Source organism: Sebastes umbrosus, chromosome 23 (assembly GCF_015220745.1).
Source record: "Sebastes umbrosus isolate fSebUmb1 chromosome 23, fSebUmb1.pri, whole genome shotgun sequence".
Taxonomy (NCBI): Eukaryota; Metazoa; Chordata; class Actinopteri; order Perciformes; family Sebastidae; genus Sebastes; species Sebastes umbrosus.
The window spans coordinates 12,721,685-12,741,181 of NC_051291.1; the positions used below are offsets into that span (position 1 = coordinate 12,721,685).

The 19,497-nt window shown below is 38.9% G+C and overlaps 1 protein-coding gene across 3 annotated transcripts; it reads right to left on the reverse strand.

Annotated features, from left to right (window-relative positions):
• Positions 1-10,731: 10,731 nt before the first annotated feature.
• On the reverse strand, positions 10,732-18,603 carry fam3c (FAM3 metabolism regulating signaling molecule C). 3 transcript variants are annotated; one of them, XM_037761190.1, is made up of 10 exons: positions 18,456-18,603; positions 18,261-18,365; positions 18,073-18,177; positions 15,406-15,432; positions 14,450-14,573; positions 13,400-13,458; positions 13,037-13,087; positions 12,866-12,950; positions 12,648-12,774; positions 10,732-11,481 (listed from the first exon to the last, which is right to left on the reverse strand). In XM_037761190.1, the coding sequence occupies exons 2-10, from the start codon at positions 18,274-18,276 to the stop codon at positions 11,392-11,394; spliced, it is 684 nt and encodes a 227-aa protein (XP_037617118.1). In that variant the 5' UTR covers positions 18,277-18,365; positions 18,456-18,603; the 3' UTR covers positions 10,732-11,391. The 3 variants fall into 3 exon arrangements, with proteins under 3 accessions (XP_037617118.1, XP_037617120.1, XP_037617121.1); XM_037761192.1 differs by having other exon boundaries at positions 18,446-18,596; XM_037761193.1 differs by having other exon boundaries at positions 18,261-18,387; positions 18,456-18,581.
• Positions 18,604-19,497: the final 894 nt, after the last annotated feature.

Consider the following 19,497-nt stretch of genomic DNA (forward strand, 5'->3'; position numbering starts at 1 on the left):
GGGCACCAAGATGTGTGTGTGTGTGTGTGTGTGTGCGTGTGTGTGCGTGTGTGTGTGTGTGTGTGTAGTTTTGCATGCATGTACCCTTTAAAAACTCCAGTTTGACAGAAATGGTGCATCGGCTCCACAAACACAAATTTACTCACACGAGTTCTCAAACACCCGAATCCTAAACCATTCATGAACACTCTTACAGACATTTTACAGGTCTGTGACAGCTCCCAGTGTGACATACTGGTCCCTCATTTTACACTTTGTTTTGTATTTTCAGTGTGAAAAAAATATGAAATGATCAAAAATGAAATGCTGAATATTACAAAAAAATAAATAAATTAAGCTACAGAAAAAGGAAATACTTCTATACAACTAACAAAAATCACAAATTCAGGGGGAAAAAAACAAAACAAGATACATAAATATTGTGTGGCCCCTTACAAAACACCAACCTATTCAATAAAAACAACTCTAGACTGTGGAGGTGTGAAGCTCTGTTGACACTCAAAGGGTTGAGAAACAGCCTCAAGTTATTTTTACCCAAATTCACCCGGGAGTGTGAGGCAACACAACTCTCATAGGATCTAAATGTGTGTGTGTGTGTGTGTGTGTGTGTGTAGGGGCATACTATGAGGTGTAGGTACAGGTCAAACCCGCACACCTGCATCCCTTTTATGGAAGCAAAAACACCCAGCAGACAGTCCAGCGTTTGTACAGCGGGAGGGAAACTGTGAAATACCGTCACCTATACAGTTGGCTTGGCAGGATCTCAAAGTATGCACGCACAAATGGTAAAGCAACATGACTGCCATTAGTGGACTTTGTTTACTCTGTCCGCTCTCAGCTCTGAGGTCTTTTCCAGTCAAAACAGTTCCTTTATGGAAACCATTTCATTTCGAATGTTAGAAAATTGTATTTTACAAAATAAAACCGCCGTGGAGGCAACGCCACGTTAAATATATACTGTATATATAGCACGCACAATATACCATAGATTTATTACAGTGTTTATTTTAACACATGAGAACATTTAGAGGGCTAGAAGAGAATCAAATCAGCCACATGCTGTTACTTTAAACACCGTTTATGATAAGCTGATCCGTGTACCTCCTCCTCACTCTGATTCTCTGCTTGTTATGCCATGTGAGTTGTGTAGCTTTTATAATGTTAAAGGTCCATTGTTTCTGAAGTTATGAATTCCAAATAGTTTCCTGTTGACCTCAGATAGAGAACTGATAAAGATGGTCACAAGGTGGGATTCACTACGCTTTGTTCTGGGAGAAAGAAAAACCACGTCAAAAGCAATGCGATACAGTGAGATTTCACACTTTTACAAGCTCACAGCTAACGTGATTTCCCTGCGGTTGCTGTAGAAATCTACACTTTGCTGTAGAGTAGAAAATAGGTTCAAATTCAGTGTAAAACAATTTTACATCTGTCTTGTTTTCAAGGCTGTAAAAGGACAGTGAACAATATATCCATGGAAACAACTACTGTATGAATGCATAGTGCCTCTCTCTCCACATATGGACACCATCTAACACATCGCCTACAGTGAAAACCATATAGCAGAGCCGACCCGTGGCTGAGGACCCCTCCCTTGTCTGGGGGGGCTCCCCTGCACACATCATTTTCACTGTCCACATGGTTATGTTTCTGAGGTTGCACGCACGGCTGCTGGTGCAGGAACTGGTTCAAAGTTGAACAATATCCAGAACAGACAAACTCTGTATGGGGTGTTTTCATCTTAAAGAACTCGTTCAATCCGCTGGCTCTTATCTGTGGTTGTGGAGGTTCTGATCTTTGTTATGATCTTTTAGGAGGTGGGTGGGTAATTCTGCCATTCTTGAAAATGTCAGAAATAAGTCAAGAAGGGCATACAAGAGGGCGCTTCATCATGTTTTCACCACTGGAAGGGCACCCTAGAGGGCACTTCGTCACGTTTTCTCCACTGGAAGGGCACACTAGAGGGCACTTCATCACGTTTTCTCCACTGGAAGGGCACACTAGAGGGCACTTCATCACGTTTTCTCCACTGGAAGGACACACTAGAGGGCACTTCATCACGTTTTCTCCACTGGAAGGGCACACTAGAGGGAGCTTCATCATGTTTTCTTCACTGGAAGGGCACACTAGAGCGCACTTCATCACATTTTTTCCACTGGAAGGGCACACTAGAGGGCACTTCATCACGTTTTTCTCCACTGGAAGGGCACACTAGAGGGCACTTCATCACGTTTTCTCCACTGGAAGGGCACACTAGAGGGCACTTCATCACGTTTTCTCCACTGGAAGGACACACTAGAGGGCACTTCATCACGTTTTCTCCACTGGAAGGGCACACTAGAGGGAGCTTCATCATGTTTTCTTCACTGGAAGGGCACAGTAGAGCGCACTTCATCACACTTTTTCCACTGGAAGGGCACACTAGAGGGCACTTCATCACGTTTTCTCCACTGGAAGGGCACACTAGAGGGCACTTCATCACGTTTTCTCCACTGGAAGGGCACACTAGAGGGCACTTCATCACGTTTTCTCCACTGGAAGGACACACTAGAGGGCACTTCATCACGTTTTCTCCACTGGAAGGGCACTTTATCATGTTTTATCTACCATACGGGCATCAAAGAGAGCACTTTTGTTGTGGTTTGTTCAAACATGGGGGCACCAAGGGGGGCGGTCGCCACCAGCAAATCAGTAGATAATCCGAAACATCTGGAAAAATAATGAACAATTGACTTTATTTTCATCCTAAGCTGTATCAAACCTGCGTGAAAGGATAGCTTTCGCTAACTACACCCTTATTTCCCCCGTGTTTGCTTTAATGATCATTTAATTTGGGCTATGATCATTTTGTTGTGTCATTGTTTTCTTGTTGGGCTTAATACACAAAACCATTGGGGGACAGACATTGGAAAGTAGCTTAGCTCTGAATACTGTGGTATGTGGCATTGATTCATACTTAAACTTACTTATAAAAAATAAATGTTAAATGAAAAAATCAATATATTCTTGACTTAATTTTAGAGTTTTAGGTAACTCAGAGTTTTTAGTATGATTATTCTCCATCCACACACAGGGCCAATAATTTAGAGCTGATATAACCTTGCCTATAGGGCTATAAAAAGGCTACGGTTGACCCTGCTATACTGTGCAAGAGAAATTGGCTCCAAACACACCGAGAGCGCACTGAGATGACATGAGCTCAGAGTAGTGCTGTTTATAATTCTGCATCCGTTTTTTACGGTACGCTGTTCTTAAGTATGTGTTGTGAAGCGAAGGGCATGCGAGATGCAAATTGATGCGATGAAATTCATGAGATGGCTGTAGTTATGGGAAAAGGCTGCTCTGGCTTTCCAGAAAAATATAGTGTGATTTTCTGCTCTCTCAGTACCAGCTGGCATAGTAACGGCTGTGTGAGTTAACATGTAATCATTCTGATACTTATGATGGCATATATATATATGTATAACAGTGGTATAACTCTTGTCAAAGCCATTGATTTGGTCAGTAACTCTCACGTTACACATATCAACTCTAACAGGGTTGTTGACCGTCACCCAGCTCTCCTTTATGAAGTTAATCTCTCACCTGCTTTCCTTTATAGCCTCTAGAATAAGCAGAACGTATATTATCATTTCAGCCATACTGGTGATGCAAACAAGATAGTCAATGGCAAGTGCACTGACGCCCTAAAGCGCTGTGCATTACTCTGGGAAGGGATCACAGCTTACGGAGTGATAGTGCTCAGTCAGGGAAAGCAGAGGAGAGTGTTGTCTGGACTGTAGACACACTGTTGCATAATGAATGAAGCAGACTTTGTGGTCACGGGAGGGAAAGTTCATCAGCAACATTTATGATATTCTTCCAGACAGCTTTTAGATGCTCTGATCTCTGAATGCACTGGGTTAGATACTGAAGGTATGAAAACAAAAAGTCAGAAAATGCACTTTTTGTCCAAATGTAAACACAACAGATGCCCTAACACTAAAGGTCAAACACTATTAATACATGAAATGAGACGAGCGAGTATTTAAATCTAAGTTCTTAATGTTTTCTGATGCTTCTAAAGGTTTGCTTACATCAGTCATTTTTGTAAACACGGGACTAAGTCAGGACTATATTTAAAATAGGAAGAGGATCCACTTTGCACCCATTTCGCATGCAATAACAACAACTTTTGGTTATGTCAGTGACGTTTGTGACGTGTTTTCCGTACTTATGTTATGTTGTTTACGTAGGTATTTTACTTAGTTTACATACTTATTTTAGGCCCAACCATGATGCTTTTCCTAAACCTAACTGCGTCCGTTACCGTAGTTTTGTTGACCATTTCAGGTTATAACGACGTGACATTTAATGACACGCGAAAAGCCGTTTCACAACGTTAACCCCCGTGGGGTGAAATGACACACGAAAAGCCTAAAATGCATCATCACGACACACGGAATGTCCTTAAAATGTTGTGTATTTATACGCCTTCCCATGATATCAGGTATTCTTACGTGTAAGGATACATTTCTATTTATTGCATCTAAAGTCAAACTCTTCATGTGTTTTTAATATAATCAGAGAAATGGTTGTTTTTCATAGAGCCTCTCTGGATTTTTTGTTTGTTTTGTTTTTGGTTCTGGACTGAAATTGCATGTCAGAACAAGTTGTATTTTATCAGTTCCTCTGGTTGAACACCCACAGCACCATTTCATAAGCACTGCTAAAAACATTAAACTTGGGTAAGCTGTTTAGAAAGATTATATTCAGATATTTGACATTGGCTTCTACACTATATGGTAAAGCTGTTGTTACAATGCCATGAATGATCCTTTGAATAAGTACAATAAACTTTGCAAAGCACAGTTTGCACCTAAATAAATACCAGTTTGCAGTGGAGGGAGTTTTATCAAAAACGGGAGTTGTCTGTTTTTCAGTGATCTGATCCACCTCACCTTCTCGGAGCCTAGAAGCAGCAGAAAGTCAGAATGATTATGACTATGAATCAGACCTTTGTTTCACAGACAGGACCAGAGGGGCCGTGTGTGTATTTGTGTATGAACCATGTTAGCCATTAGTACGGGTGAAAAGGTTAGCGCTGTTTCAGTCAGTGCTTTTAGCATGCAACAGTGTTAAAACCTGATTACGTTTTCAGGTTTCCCAGAAAAAGACTTGGTGGGAAAAACAACACATGTAACTGTAACTACAACAAAGAAACTGATCATGAGGTTATACTTTAGAGTTATACTGCCATGCACAATAGTTCCATCAAGTTGGGTCAGTCTGACTGTGTGTGTGTCCACTTAGAAATATTGTGAGTGTGTGAAAAAATCCATATGATCAGCTATCGATCCAGTTGAGGGTCTGTGGGCCGGCTGGTGTTTGTCTGTCTGTGCTGAGGTCAGCAGGAAGTTCCCACAGACCCACTGAGTGTAAACACAGCTGTCTGGATTTGTGTGTGTGTGTATGTCTGTGTGTCGGAGAGGCAATTATAGTATTGGAGGTGAGGCGGAAAAACAAGGGCAGTGAGGTCATTGCTGAGATTGAGTGGGGGGGAAGGGGTTGCTGCACCTTTGCATAGCTGCTTCAACGCTGTGATGCTGCTTCCTGTGGCGCCATCATGATTTCTCCTCTACTCTTTCTCCCTCCCTCCTTGATGTTCTGTTTTAATCTCTTCACTCTTCTTCTTAGTCACTTTATTACTTTTTATTTACGATCAACGCAGTCTTAAGGCCTCTACACACCGGGGGCGTGATGAATAAACAACACAAAAATGTGAAATACTCGCCTGCGAATATTATATATCTAGGGCTTTTATTGTGAAAGGTAAGAACGGAAGGAGTGGATATGGTCTGCGCTGCCTTTGTCAAGGTTGAAAGGAGTAATACAGTTTGCCTTCTTGGTTCGGACTACAGAGCGTCTGTGTTGTTGTTTCATAAATATAGGCGCAACTCAACCCGTTCCACACAACGCGATTGGTGAAAGCTCAGAAAATCGACCTTGTTCCAAAAAAGTTGTGAGGCTTTTTTGCCACGTAATGTTCAAGTCTTTTGTGAAAGTAGTCAAAAAAACAAAATCAACAGTTCAAAAGAATATATTGACGTGCGAATAGGTTTAGAAACATCGTAATCCATGTCGGCACCAATAACGTCTGAATGCAGCAGTCAGAGATCAAGTTTTTCATGATATGTCCCCTTTAAAACTTTTCTTTTCGCCGTAATGTTTAGTTATTTGCTTATATTCTTTGATTACTTCAGGCCTTGTACCTGTTACAGTTAGCACATTAGTACTTATAGTCCATGTTTGGTTTATTCTGTACACACCACATCTATTGCATGTCTGTCATTCCTGGAAGAGGAATCCTTCCTCTGCTGCTCTTCCTGAGGTTTTCTCTTTTTCCCCTTTGTTAAAGATTGTTTAGGGTAGGTTTCGAGTTTCAAGGAGTTTCCAGAGTCTAAAAATAGAGGGGGTCGTATGCTGTACAGATTGTAGCCCTTTGAAGCAAATTTGTAATTTGATATTTGGCTATATACTTAAAACTGACTTGACTTGACAAGAGTGAGGAACCGAAAAGAAACAGTTTGTGGAAAAAGTGTTGAGGGAGGCGGAGGGTTAATGTGCAGAGCTGGGCGTAAACAAGAGGGCCGGTCTCTGTCCGGGGTTCAGTATCAGATAAGAGGCAGATTAGGGGGAGTGGTTACAGCCTACAAACAATATAGGAATGCACAAATAACCAGTAGCCTTGATCCAGGGCATTCATACTACAATATATAATATGATCTGGGTGGATATCAGAGGGAACCTGAGGACAAACACATGGGAGAGAAAGTATTCTTCTTTATGGTGTGAGATGGGCCTAATAAAATTTCAATCTGTATCACACTCTATAAAATCATTTTGGAGGCAATCTACTATAATAATAGTAATAATATCTTTATTTATAGAGCACTATTCATACAAGAGAAGCAGCTCAAAGTGCTTTACAATAGACAATAAAAATGCAACACATTCCAACAAGGTCAGATAGGCGATAAAATGAGACAATAAGAGGACATTACATGCTAAAATATATAAGAGAAATTAAAAACAGATACCATTAAGAATAATTAAAATGAGAGGATTAGTAAAATGCTAAATATATCAAATTGTTTGCACAAACTGACTCAGCATGACAAGTAAAACTGAAGTTGATGTGTAAAATCAGTGGATTTCACCTTTCAAGTCAATGCAACACTAAAAGAAGCTGCAGAGTTTCCTCCTCACATCACAGTGAGGAAGCAGCTTTGAGCTCAGTGCTGTCACTGCTGGCCACAAATTATATTGCAAAAACACTGCATGCAGGAGCATAGACTGTTGTAATATCACCTCTGGCCACCAGTGGTCATGATATGTATGATGTTCATAAGTTTCTTGTGTTTGAGTCATGCACATTTTGGGGCTGCAGAGTCATAAAGATAAGTATAGAGACTGTTTTTGAAAAGGTCAGTCAGGACTTGGTCAGTCTGTGGTAAAACGTGGTCAGCAGTGGGTTAATAGTGTTTGGCTTTACAGCCACCATGTGAGATATGGTCAGCTGGGCACGTAATTAAGGCCACGAGTGTGTTTTAGTCACAGTAATAGGGGCGACAAAGTTAGAAAATGCAATTTAAAGCTTCATGGTTAGTCGAGGAGAGCTGTTGTTTTGGAGCAAACAGAAGCATGAGAGCGGCTTGGTTTAGGGGGATGAAAGGGCAGAGGTGAGAGGTCGGAGGTCGACCACAGCGACGGGGGAATGAGAAAGTTAAGCTCTTAAGAGGTTCTTTGAGAGGCGAGCGCTTTTGTTTAGCGGACAGATTTATTTTGGGAAGCCTGCAGAAGGGGAGAAGTTCTTTACAATAACAACAACAACAACAAAAAAATGTACCCACGTCTCCTGTTTTTCGTGAGAGCACGTTATCCTCATAGTCCTCCTGTGTTTATACAGCTTTGCCCTCGGGCTCCCACGAGATTGCCTCATCATTAGAGGTTTTATGCGACGGGAAATACATAATGCATCATATAGCGCGTCTTATATAAGACGAGAGAGATACGATTCACTCCCACACCTCATCTCTCGGCGCTCAGAGGAGGTTTCGGCCTACACGAACATACACTCTTAAAGGCTTCACAAACCTCTCTTCAACAGGCAAACAATAACATGACTTCAGGCCCACATGCAAGTAATGTGAAGCATAAACAATATATATGCGCTGGAACAGCTGCCGAACAAATGCTCAACCCTTACATAAACACACACATGGGGATATATAAGATGTCAGAGGGATGTCGTGCTCTGGGCTCAGATGAGATCAGAGGGAGAGTTTTTTCATTTAGTGGGAATAAGGGAGAGCTCTGTGTGTTGAGGGGAACTCAGAAAGGTCAATCCGTTGGCAGAGGGAGGGACGAAACCTTGAGAAGAGTCATGTGCAACATATGTGACTAGAAATACACGAATGATGAGTGATAGTACATGCCATGAGTTGTCAGATTACGGTGCTATGTGAGCGTCCACATGAATAGAGACCGAGGTATCGCAATGTTAATGTACTCGCACTGAGTAGGAGGACGGAAAAATTTCATAACATCGTGTGATGCGCGCTTGATGCGTAGGTCGCATGCACAAACACAGCATCAAGGACACACACCGAGGCCTCGATACAGCCTTGAGATCTCTCACACTCCGGTGATACGCACAGCATGTACTTTTCTCATATCTGGCGTATGAATTATGCAACAGAAAGATATCAAATGTTAGTTTAAATTAGACCAAAATCATATTCAACCCATCAGGCCCCACTTTTTTTTAGTGATTATACACTCATGAGATGGTGTGACATGCTGCTAATAAAATCTCCAAGCAGGTGATTATGTGATTGAGTACGTAAACAGACTTTAATGAGGACACTGACATATGATTTTATATTATTGAAGCACAACACATACTGCACATACTGTACTACTATGAACCACAGGACACAAAATTAAATGAGGCAATGGCGCCCTCTGCTTGTCAACTTAAAGACGGCAGATGTTGCAACCGAGCATCACTTTCTTGCACGACATGTCAGCATGACAGAGTGAAATTAGGAGACACGGAGCATTGGGATTTTCTTTTGAGGCGCATTGAAACCGGCAGAAAGACCGGGAGGGTGATATGATGAAGGAAGACGGTGCATTTCTTGAAGAGGTTTTCTTTAAATGTGTATGAGCGACTATTTCAGCCGCACTAATTGTAAGTCACTGAGTAAGAGTGTCTGATCTAAAATGTAAAAAGTAAGTGCAAAATATACATAACTTAAACATAATGTAGCACGCAAGGAATATAAAATATTTTAAAGAGGACCTATTATGCCTCTGTGCTTTTTCCCTTTCCTTTAGTGTGTTATATATATTTTTTGTGCATGTAAAAGGTCTGCAAAGTTACAAAGTCCACACCAAAAGGAGTTACTCTCCTTCATAGAAACACTGCTCCTGAACTGCCTGAAACGCCTCGCTTGAAGTCCCGCCTTTTTGCTGTAATGCGGTGATGTCACCAAGTAACACATTTGCATAACACCTGCCTAGCAGCTAGTTTGGCACGCCCTCAAACAAAGCTAGTTAGAGAGGAGGTGGAGCGGAGTCCGAAGAGTTTGGTTCGGTTGACCAATCACAACAGAGTGGGCCAGCTGACCAATCAGAGCAGACTGGGCTTTTCAGAGCTCAAACAGAGCGCTTCAGACAGAGGGTGAAAAGAGCCGATATGAGAAAAATAAAGCATTTTTTGGGAGGAGGTTTACATTAAAGCATGTAAACATGTTCTAGTAGAAACCCAAAATACAAGTATGCACCTGAACATAAACATAATAGGTCCTCTTTAAAATCAGACAGAGAAGGTAGCCCCTATTTTATGGACCGATTTTGGATTATTTGCTTTCAGGGGTTTTTTTTCCACCAGAGATCACACCACTCTGCACAAAATGTTCAAAATGACTTTTCATGGCTAACATGTTGAGGTTTTAAATTCTATCCATTTATTCCAAATCTGGTCAAATTTGCCTTTTTTGGATCCTCAAAGAGTGAGTCATCTTTTAAATATTTCAAAAATTATTCCATACCAATCATCCAGTAGGTGTTACTGGATTTAGCCACCTTCTTGTGATTGTTTTTTTTTTACTTGCCACCAAAAGAACCTGCAGCAGCAGTTATATCCCTTTCAAAAACAAAACGTGGCCCAGATAAAGAGTCTCCGAGTTAATGAGTATTTGAGTCTTAAATACAATGCTTAATGAGTTATGAATGCTTTTCCAGTATAAACTCAGTTCCCAGAAAAATGAATACATGTTTAATGTGATTGGAGTCGCCATTGCTTCTTCAATACTGCTTTTAAAAAGGACTTTCGTAGAAACTGTAAACTGAAAACAAGACAGGAAGACACAGATGATTAACAGAAGTATCACTATTTCCTTCCCGTCAGCCACATGAACGACACCTGCCTGAGGTGAAAAATCTAACAGCCTATAACTTGTTTGGAAGTGGTTGTAAAATGGCGCGATTAACGTGGTAATGATTAACACCTCGATCAATATGGATACTGGATGTTGTGTAAATTCATAGTGTTGATCCACAGCTGTTAGCTGTTCAGGGTGCGTCATCTACTGTACTGCATATATGCACATAGAAACTACATAGTACACATCTCATTAGCACAAAGAAAGATATAACAAAACACTTTTAATCCACTCGCACGCGCATTGCTAACAATATCATTTATTTTAAGAAATTATATTATTACAATGTTCATTTAAATTAGGATCTTCGAAATCCTCCTTCAAGCAAAATATTTACAAATTTCACAGTGAATTTGGTACATTTTGATATAGTATCATGATGAGAAATATCTTCAAACCCTGTTAATAATCATTTTTCTCAAAATAAATGCAACTCTGAAAAGGAAGAAAAGGAATCACAAAGGCATGTTGGTTAAAAAAAAAAAAAAAAAAAAAGGAATAAGATTAAGGCAGGGATCAGGTAATGGAAACAAATCTGATCAGAAGAAATCTGTTCCAGCAACAACAGTGCAATAATCTGCGGGCCTTACGGGTAGAAAGTGTCATAGTATGCCAATAATCAAAGGTAAGTCCCTTTTAATCAATGCACTCTAGCTACTGCTTCCAAACAAAACCCCAATAAGCATCTACGTATCCAAACGGAAGAAGGTCCGAGCTTCACTTTCCTGCTCAGGGCTGACGTTTCACAGCTGCTTCTCTTTCCTTCTAATAACTTCTTTATTCTGGTGGGTAAAGAGCTGTAAAAAGAAATGACCTTTCTCAGCCCAAAGAAATGTAACCACTAAAAAGTCTCGTGAGGACAGGAATGTCAGGAGGACGAGGAGCGAGAAGAGACGTCAGCTCAGTCCTGCCTCCGAGGCACGCAACCCTCCATCTCCAACACGTCGGGCCATCCTTCAAATTTGTTGGTGTCGGCGCTGTTCTTTATATGCTGAGGAGGTAAACACAAAACATTTTTGTCTTTTATCATGCAATGTGATGCCGTATCCTGGTTAGACGGGAACCAAGAGGCAGGGTGTTGCCATTCGATGTCAAGCTGCATCAATTAACAGGAATAGGGTTGGGCTGTTTAGTGTTGCAATCAGATACGTACAATGATGAATGACAAACACCAGCTTGTGAATCCGAAGTGCTCTCTGGTTTAAAGCTTACACTTAAGGCCTGTGTGTCTTCATACACAGTAATTACATTACTGTCAGATGAATGGTTCCCCCAAACAGCCCTCCTACAATATTTTAGCAGGTCTAGAAGGTAACCCACAAGTTGCAAAACTCTTGTTAAGGTCAGGCATTGACCTTGAATGGTTTAAGTTAAGCATAGTTCATCGAGTCTCACAAGAGTTTTTGCAAGTTTGCTTAAGTTTTCCCAATTTGTGGGTTACCTTCTCGACACAACCGTTTTAACACGGGGCTGTTTCCTGTCTGAACGCCCTTTCAGACCCGAGCACAACATACCTTTTTATTCCCCTTCCACCTACTGAATATACAGGAACATCTTACATAGAATGCGGATCTAAGTAAATAAGAGCCCTTCTTTGTGTAAACCTGGTGTGTCATCTTTCAATTGCTACATTCTCCCCATCAAGTGCCTTTGACCTCGCCAAACAGGTTTGATGTAGGTTGCGAGAACTCTTTAGGGAAGTTTGATGGGGAGCATTTTTTTTTAAATAAGTACGTAAACTAAGTAAAACAAGTACTGAAACAAGTTATGTCAGTACGGAAAACACGTGACAGCCGTTACTACAAAACATGTAGACAAACGGCACTAACTTGCAAAACAAAACACCGGTCCCAAACACGAGTCTCCCACTTGAAAGTCTTGTTTGTTGGCTCCTTGAAAAGGACCTGCTCCGTATGTAGATATATAAACGCCTCATTCTAAGGCCACAAAAACACAACTCTTATTTTCAGGTGATTATACACCAAAGATACTTCATATTATATTATTCCATTTCTGCAAATAGATCCCCCAAAATGCTACACACTGCTCCTTTAAATATTTACAAGACAAGGATACTTGCTGTTTGCTTACAAGCTGTGTAAAAACTTCATTTAAGTGAGGAGATGTAAACACGTAAACATTCGCGCTTCGTGTTACCTGCTCAAATGGACTCTTGGTCTTGATGCCTTTCCCTCCTACAAAGACCCAGTTATCTCTGAAGCCCAAATTACTGATAGACGAGCTGCCCAGATCGGCAATCAGCTTCTTGGCTTCATCGTTGAGTCTACGGAACAAAAGCAGACAGATATTATTTCACGGCCAAGGCCAATACTAGAGAAAGTGTAGCGGTGAGCGAGGGGATGTTGTGTCCTTACTTTGTCGCGGGATCGTCAAACGAGGCGATCATCACGACTGTCCCGTCTTCAATTTCCTTCAGGAATTTAATAAAGGGAGCCACCTCTGCACGAGGTAACACATGGTTAACTCAATGTATATACTGGATGTGTTTTAATGTCTAAAACAAAAAGGTTGTGAAATGTACTCACCTCCTCCCCACATATCAAAAAAGTCTGTCTTGATAACATCCCCTGTTTTCCCTGTGAGGAGAAAAATATCCCTTAAATCAAATATGATATAAAACCATCAACTAAGTAACATCCCCGTACACATCTTTTATTACACACAAGTACAAACTTGGTAGTCTTTTGTTGCTGTTTATCTGAGGTTTACCACTAGGAATGGCACATTTTGGGTCAAACCTTTGTTTCTGATATGAAATAATACAAAATGTGAATCTATAAGTAGCAGTTGTAGTGTGACATTGCTGCATTGTTACGTTGCTATCAGCAGCGGCTTGCTTATTAATCAAATTGACTTGAAGGTGCGGAACTCCCGGCTGATAACGTTACCATTAATCAGGGCGATGTTCAGTCCTCTCCCAACGTTATTCTTCACAGCGCTCATGATTCTAAAACACAACAAAGGAGGACAATGAGAACCGAACACCGTGTGGATATACTATACTTTATATTATTAGGAATGTATTTGTTAACTATAACTTCTCACAATGAATGACAATATAGAAAACACAAGGTAGTGAAACCTGTGAATGTTTGACATTTTTTGCTCGATAAATGACTGATCAATTATTAAAAGACGTGATTCATTTTCTGTCAACTGACTAATGGATTTCAGCACCACATTCTGCACTTTTCAACAAAAACTGAAGGTGACTGCTGCTGAGCTATGAAATACAGCTAAAGGAATCTAGCCTTTAACACTTCAAGGATGTCTAGATGAGTTGCTATGACAACCATGCATTCCTGAAAACCACAAACATGAGCTATACTGTTGGTGCCCCTCAAAAATGGGAAGTCGTGTACACATATGCTCGCCATTCAAGTGGTTAAGTCGTGAGAACACCGCTGCAATATTAACGTTACTGTCGGCGTCTAGAAGCCACAGAGGATAACAATTTAGCAAAGCTAGCTAATGGGTAACATAATGCAGGAAATGCAAAAGCATAATGACAGGAAAAAGGTGAGGCAGTTTGGGAATATCAATATTTTCCTCAGACCTATTATAAAATGATGAAGAAAAATAATATATGACTAAAATGACAATATATTAAATTATTATTTCCCGAAAAATTAACTTCCACGGGCTCCACCATTTCTGACAACGTCAACAAACACGTCACGTCTCGTGAACTCTGAGCTTTCGGAAACTTTCCACTCGTGAATACCAAAAGAGGGCGGCGCTCACATGGACTCTTCTCGTGAACGCGGTAAACACGACCCCATTTGAAGGCACCATGTTTTAGTGAGTTCTGTTCACGTGTTATTCTACATCTATATGAATAGCAATTCAATTTAAAACCAAGCACCAGCTGAGGTGTTCTTCTAACAAAAGCAACCATGACAAATAAAACCCAGACATGTTGGCAAAGGTTCACTTACAACTTGTCCTCCAGGCAGAACCTGGGCCCCACCACACTGGCCGCTCCACTCGCCAACCTGAAGGCGAAGTGTCCGGCTGGACACGACTTGGACAGCCCACACTTTTGCCTGACTGGTTTTGTCGCTGCGAACAGAGATCTCCATTTACACAACAAGTACCATGTAGCACAGTATCAGGTAACAAGTGGTACGATAACACATCCACAAACAGGAGCAGACAAAGACAAAAGAAGTGGTTCGACTTGAATTCTACCTAAAGGGAATCTGTTCATTCTCTAAATACCAAGCACGGAGCTAAACACAGACCTTACCTTACCGTACTTGTTTCGACTGGTTTAGCGAGAAAGGGAAGAACACGTATCAAAACTAGGGACGCACCGATTCAATTCAATTTTATGTTTGTATACAAAACACACTATATACTGGGATCTTAAGTCCCGTTTTTAACTTTTGACCAATTTGTTGCAGCATTAAAACACTTGAATTGTAATTCCTGTTCCTTTTGAAGATTTATTTACCAAATTGCTGGTGTGCGATTTATTATTTTAATAATAAAGAACAATTAAATAAATGTATATCTATGTATTTATTGGTCACATTTTGTTTTTACAAAGTTAGGAAAGCAATGTTTAAGTCTAACGTGATGTCGCCTTACACATAAAAGAATGATACCAGTCACTTCCACACAGTGAGGGATACGGCTTATTAATTAAAGGTAGCACTTAATTTAATTTGAATATAATATAATATATAAATAATATTAACTATAATTCCAAAGAAATTTAAAATACTTGCTAATTATCACCTAATTACCATGGAATTTGCAGACCTGTAAAATGAAGTGTTACCTAATTAAACACTGGTATCGGATTGGTATTTTCAAAACAAAACAAAGCAAAACTAGAGAGCTGGTAAAAATGAAATAATAATAATAATAATAATTTAAGCATACTTACGGGCTTCATTCGCCGGCATGGCTCTCGCTGAAAAGCAAAACAAGTTTTAATGAGATTTTCGTGATTCGTCATTTAAATGCAGCTCTGTCGGAAAGTTCCCTTCCCTAAATGTCTGTACTGTATGTATTAATGTAAACACGTGTGCTTCCGTGTATGTACGTATATAAACTGGGGAAAAAAAATTCTGAAACTTGTGTTTGGTAGATTATTTCTCTGTTGTTACAATGCTAATTGGCGTTGTATTTTACATCGTTGGAAAGCCTGTTTATTCACATTCACAAGGACAATACACTGTTTACCATTGGCAGAGCATTTTGGCAAATGTTTCTTGGGCGCTACCCACATAATTAGCTGTGCTGCCCATCCCACAAATGCATGATCCTTACAAGTTGGACATCATTATGAAGGTAAATGAACAGGCTTTCCAACGATGTAAAATACAATGCCAGTTAGCATTGTAAAAACAGAGAAATAATCCACCAAACACAAGTTTCCAAACTTTTTTTCCCAGTTTATTTATATATATATATATATATATGTGTGTATGTGTATGTACAAATATGTTTGTGCACATATGTGTCTTTATACTCCCCCCTTACACATTATTTGTTGTTGTTGGCGCATGTTGCAATGTGCAAAGTATGGGTACGAGTAGGTCTAGTGATCCCCCAACAGGGGACAAATAAAGTATCTATCCAAACAGATGTATTGCGCCTCTACTAAGACAGACAATGAGCATATTTGGTTTCTGTAATGTGAACACAACCTATAGAGGCAACAAAAGGGGCAAGGCATACTATCATCCTGCTGGTTTACAAAGCACTAAATGGTTTAGGGCCAAAATACATTTCTGATCTTCTGCTGTGTTTTGAACCATCCAGACTTCTCAGGTCATCTGGATCAGGTCTGCTTAGTGTTCCCAGAGTCAGAACTAAACATGCAGAAGTAACGTTCAGTTTTTATGCACCAAATATTTTGAACAAGCTCCCAGAAACCTGCAGGACCAGCTCCAACTCTGAGTTCTTTTAAATCAAATTACTTTCCTGTTTGCTGCTGCTGCCTTTTATTAAATCAAACGATGATCTTATATACGGTACTAGAGCTTTTACTCTTGTGTGTCATACTCTATTTTAGCTTCTTTCCTAGCTTTTATTTTTACCTTGTTTTTATTGTCTAATATTTAATGTTTTTATGTTTTTATAACTGTTGTCGCAATGTTCTTGAATGTTTATGTAAAGCACTTTGAATTGCCCTGTTGCCCTGAAATGTGCTATGCAAATAAAGCTGCCTTGCCTTGCCAATCATTACTACCAAATACCCCTTCACAATAACTTTTTTTTATTTCCTTCTTCTTAAAAACCTAACCAGGGACAAGGTCTGCAAATTAGCTATGGCTAGAAGTCCTATATACCTTGCATCGGTTGCACTTTAATTAAGTGTAACAATGCCTATGTATTGTCCCTGTCAAATAAACTAATAAAATAAAAAAATAAAATAAAAAATGTCACCTTTTTATTTATTATTTATTTGTTGTTGTTGTTTTGTATTCCTTTTTGTAGCTTGTATTTGTTATTGTAAATTTGCATTTAAATTAAAAAAAAATAAAATAATTTAAGTTATATAATAATAATAATTATAAATAGAAATATATCAATTATTATACTCTTTGTGCTTTCAGAATGAACCCAATAATAACATTTTTAACTATTTTTTTAGTCTGTTTATTGTCAATACTGTATATACTGCTCCTATTTTTATACGTCCTTCTATTTAGATGGCTCTTATTTGTTTACACTTTAATGTTTTTATGTTTTTATAACTGTTTTAATTATGTCTTAATGTTTTTGAATGTTTATGTAAAGCACTTTGAATTACCCTGTTGCTGAAATGTGCTATACAAATAAAGCTGCCTTGCCTTGCCAATCATTACTACCAAATACCCCTTCACAATAACTTTTTTTTATTTCCTTCTTCTTAAAAACCTAACCAGGGACAAGGTCTGCAAATTAGCTATGGCTAGAAGTCCTATATACCTTGCATCGGTTGCACTTTAATTAAGTGTAACAATGCCTATGTATTGTCCCTGTCGAATAAACTAATAAAATAAAAAAATAAAATAAAAAATGTCACCTTTTTATTTATTATTTATTTGTTGTTGTTGTTTTGTATTCCTTTTTGTAGCTTGTATTTGTTATTGTAAATTTGCATTTAAATTAAAAAATAAAATAAAATAATTTAAGTTATATAATAATAATAATTATAAATAGAAATATATCAATTATTATACTCTTTATGCTTTCAGAATGAACCCAATAATAACATTTTTAACTATTTTTTTAATAGTCTGTCAATACTGTATATACTGCTCCTATTTTTATACGTCCTTCTATTTAGATGGTTCTTATTTGGTTACACTTTAATGTTTTTATAACTGTTTTAATTATGTCTTAATGTTTTTGAATGTTTATGTAAAGCACTTTGAATTGCCCTGTTGCTGAAATGTGCTATACAAATAAAGCTGCCTTGCCTTGCCTATTATTACTACAGAATACCCCTTCACAATAACTGGTTAACCAGGTGTCATGTTTCCTCTTTACAAGCATGTGCACAGCTGCTGCTGCTGCTGGGGGGGATTATGAGTTTCATCTTGCAGGAAATGCAACTCACAGATCACACTGGCCAGCTTGAAGTCCATGTTGATCTCGAGCAGCTGGAAAGCCAGAAACACAGCCAGGAGGAATGCAAAGATGAGTGCTGCCAACTTCAATACACCTGGAAGACAAAACAGGAAGCAGACATATTATAAAACACTACATCAACATGTGTAATTAACTGTTAAAAGGAGACACACTTACCTCCAGCCCTGACCATCTTATCCTCCTTTACGTTGACTCCTCTGTCTGTCTGCTGGGTAACTTCCTCCTCTCTCTCTCTCTCTCTCTCTCTCTGCTCTGTGTTTGCTAAAGGACGCCGAGATAACTCCTTTAATTACATTGTAGCAATAGTTTAAGAAGTATCCTTTCTGGTGAACGGATCACACCTTTGCTTACCTGTTTTAGTCGCCACTGTAACCCAGAATTGGTGGTTGTTCGCGGTGTTTCCTCCTATAGAGAGAGATGATGATGATGGTGGTGTAATGACAGCTGAGATGGGAGAAAGAGGCGGCAGGATGCTCCACTCTGTCGGAGAAACCGAAGACCAACAAGCAGGCAGACCTGTTTGTTTGTTTCTTCTTCTTCTTCTTTGGTGTTTGGTGCATTACTGCCACCTACTTGACTGGAGTGTGGAGCAGTAGATTGGCAGGAACAAATAAAATAATAAAAAATAATTAAAAAAAAAATATATATTATTAATAATAATAATAATAATAATAATTAAATTCTCTCCATCTCTCTAGGGAGGGGGGGACAAATAATAATGCAGGACAGATAATAATGCATACAGTGCACTTTTATAGACTAAGCTACTGGAGTTACCCTGCACTATATTCATTTTTAACAGTTTTCTTCATCTCCTTGTATTTTTATATCTGGTATATTTTTTTGTACTTTGTACTTTGCACTACTAACCTTTTAACTGCCCTTTTACTAACATGTTTTGCACTATGGACCTGTGATGCTGGAAACTTGAATTTCCCTCGGGATCAATAAAGTTACTATCTATCTAATAATAATAATAATAATAATAATAATAATAATAATAATAAATAGAAATATGTAAATTATTTTGCTCTTTATGCTTTCAGAATGAACCCAATTATAACATTTCTGCCACATTTCTAGACAAATACACAACTGTGAAATATAGGATTCAGAAGTATTTTTTGGAGTGATATATGAATTTTAACGTGTATTTCTTTACATTTGGGGGATATGGGAAATTATACTTATAAATACTTAAATACTTATTTGGAAAAATTTGGAAAATTGTAAATACTTTTAAATATATATATATATTTGTGAATTTCTATTACATTTATTTAAAACAATAAATATTTGTGTGTGCATCAGAAATATATTTTTTGTGGAGAGAGTCATTTATATATATAAATCACAAAATTTGGGAATCCTGTGTGCATTCATTAATATGAGA

Coding starts and splice junctions, on each gene's coding strand:
- fam3c (XM_037761190.1), bottom strand. Junction 14,574..15,405: donor CATGCCGGCGAATGAAGCCC/GTAAGTATGCTT, acceptor CTCTGTTCGCAG/CGACAAAACCAGTCAGGCAA. Junction 13,088..13,399: donor GAACATCGCCCTGATTAATG/GTAACGTTATCA, acceptor TTCTCCTCACAG/GGAAAACAGGGGATGTTATC.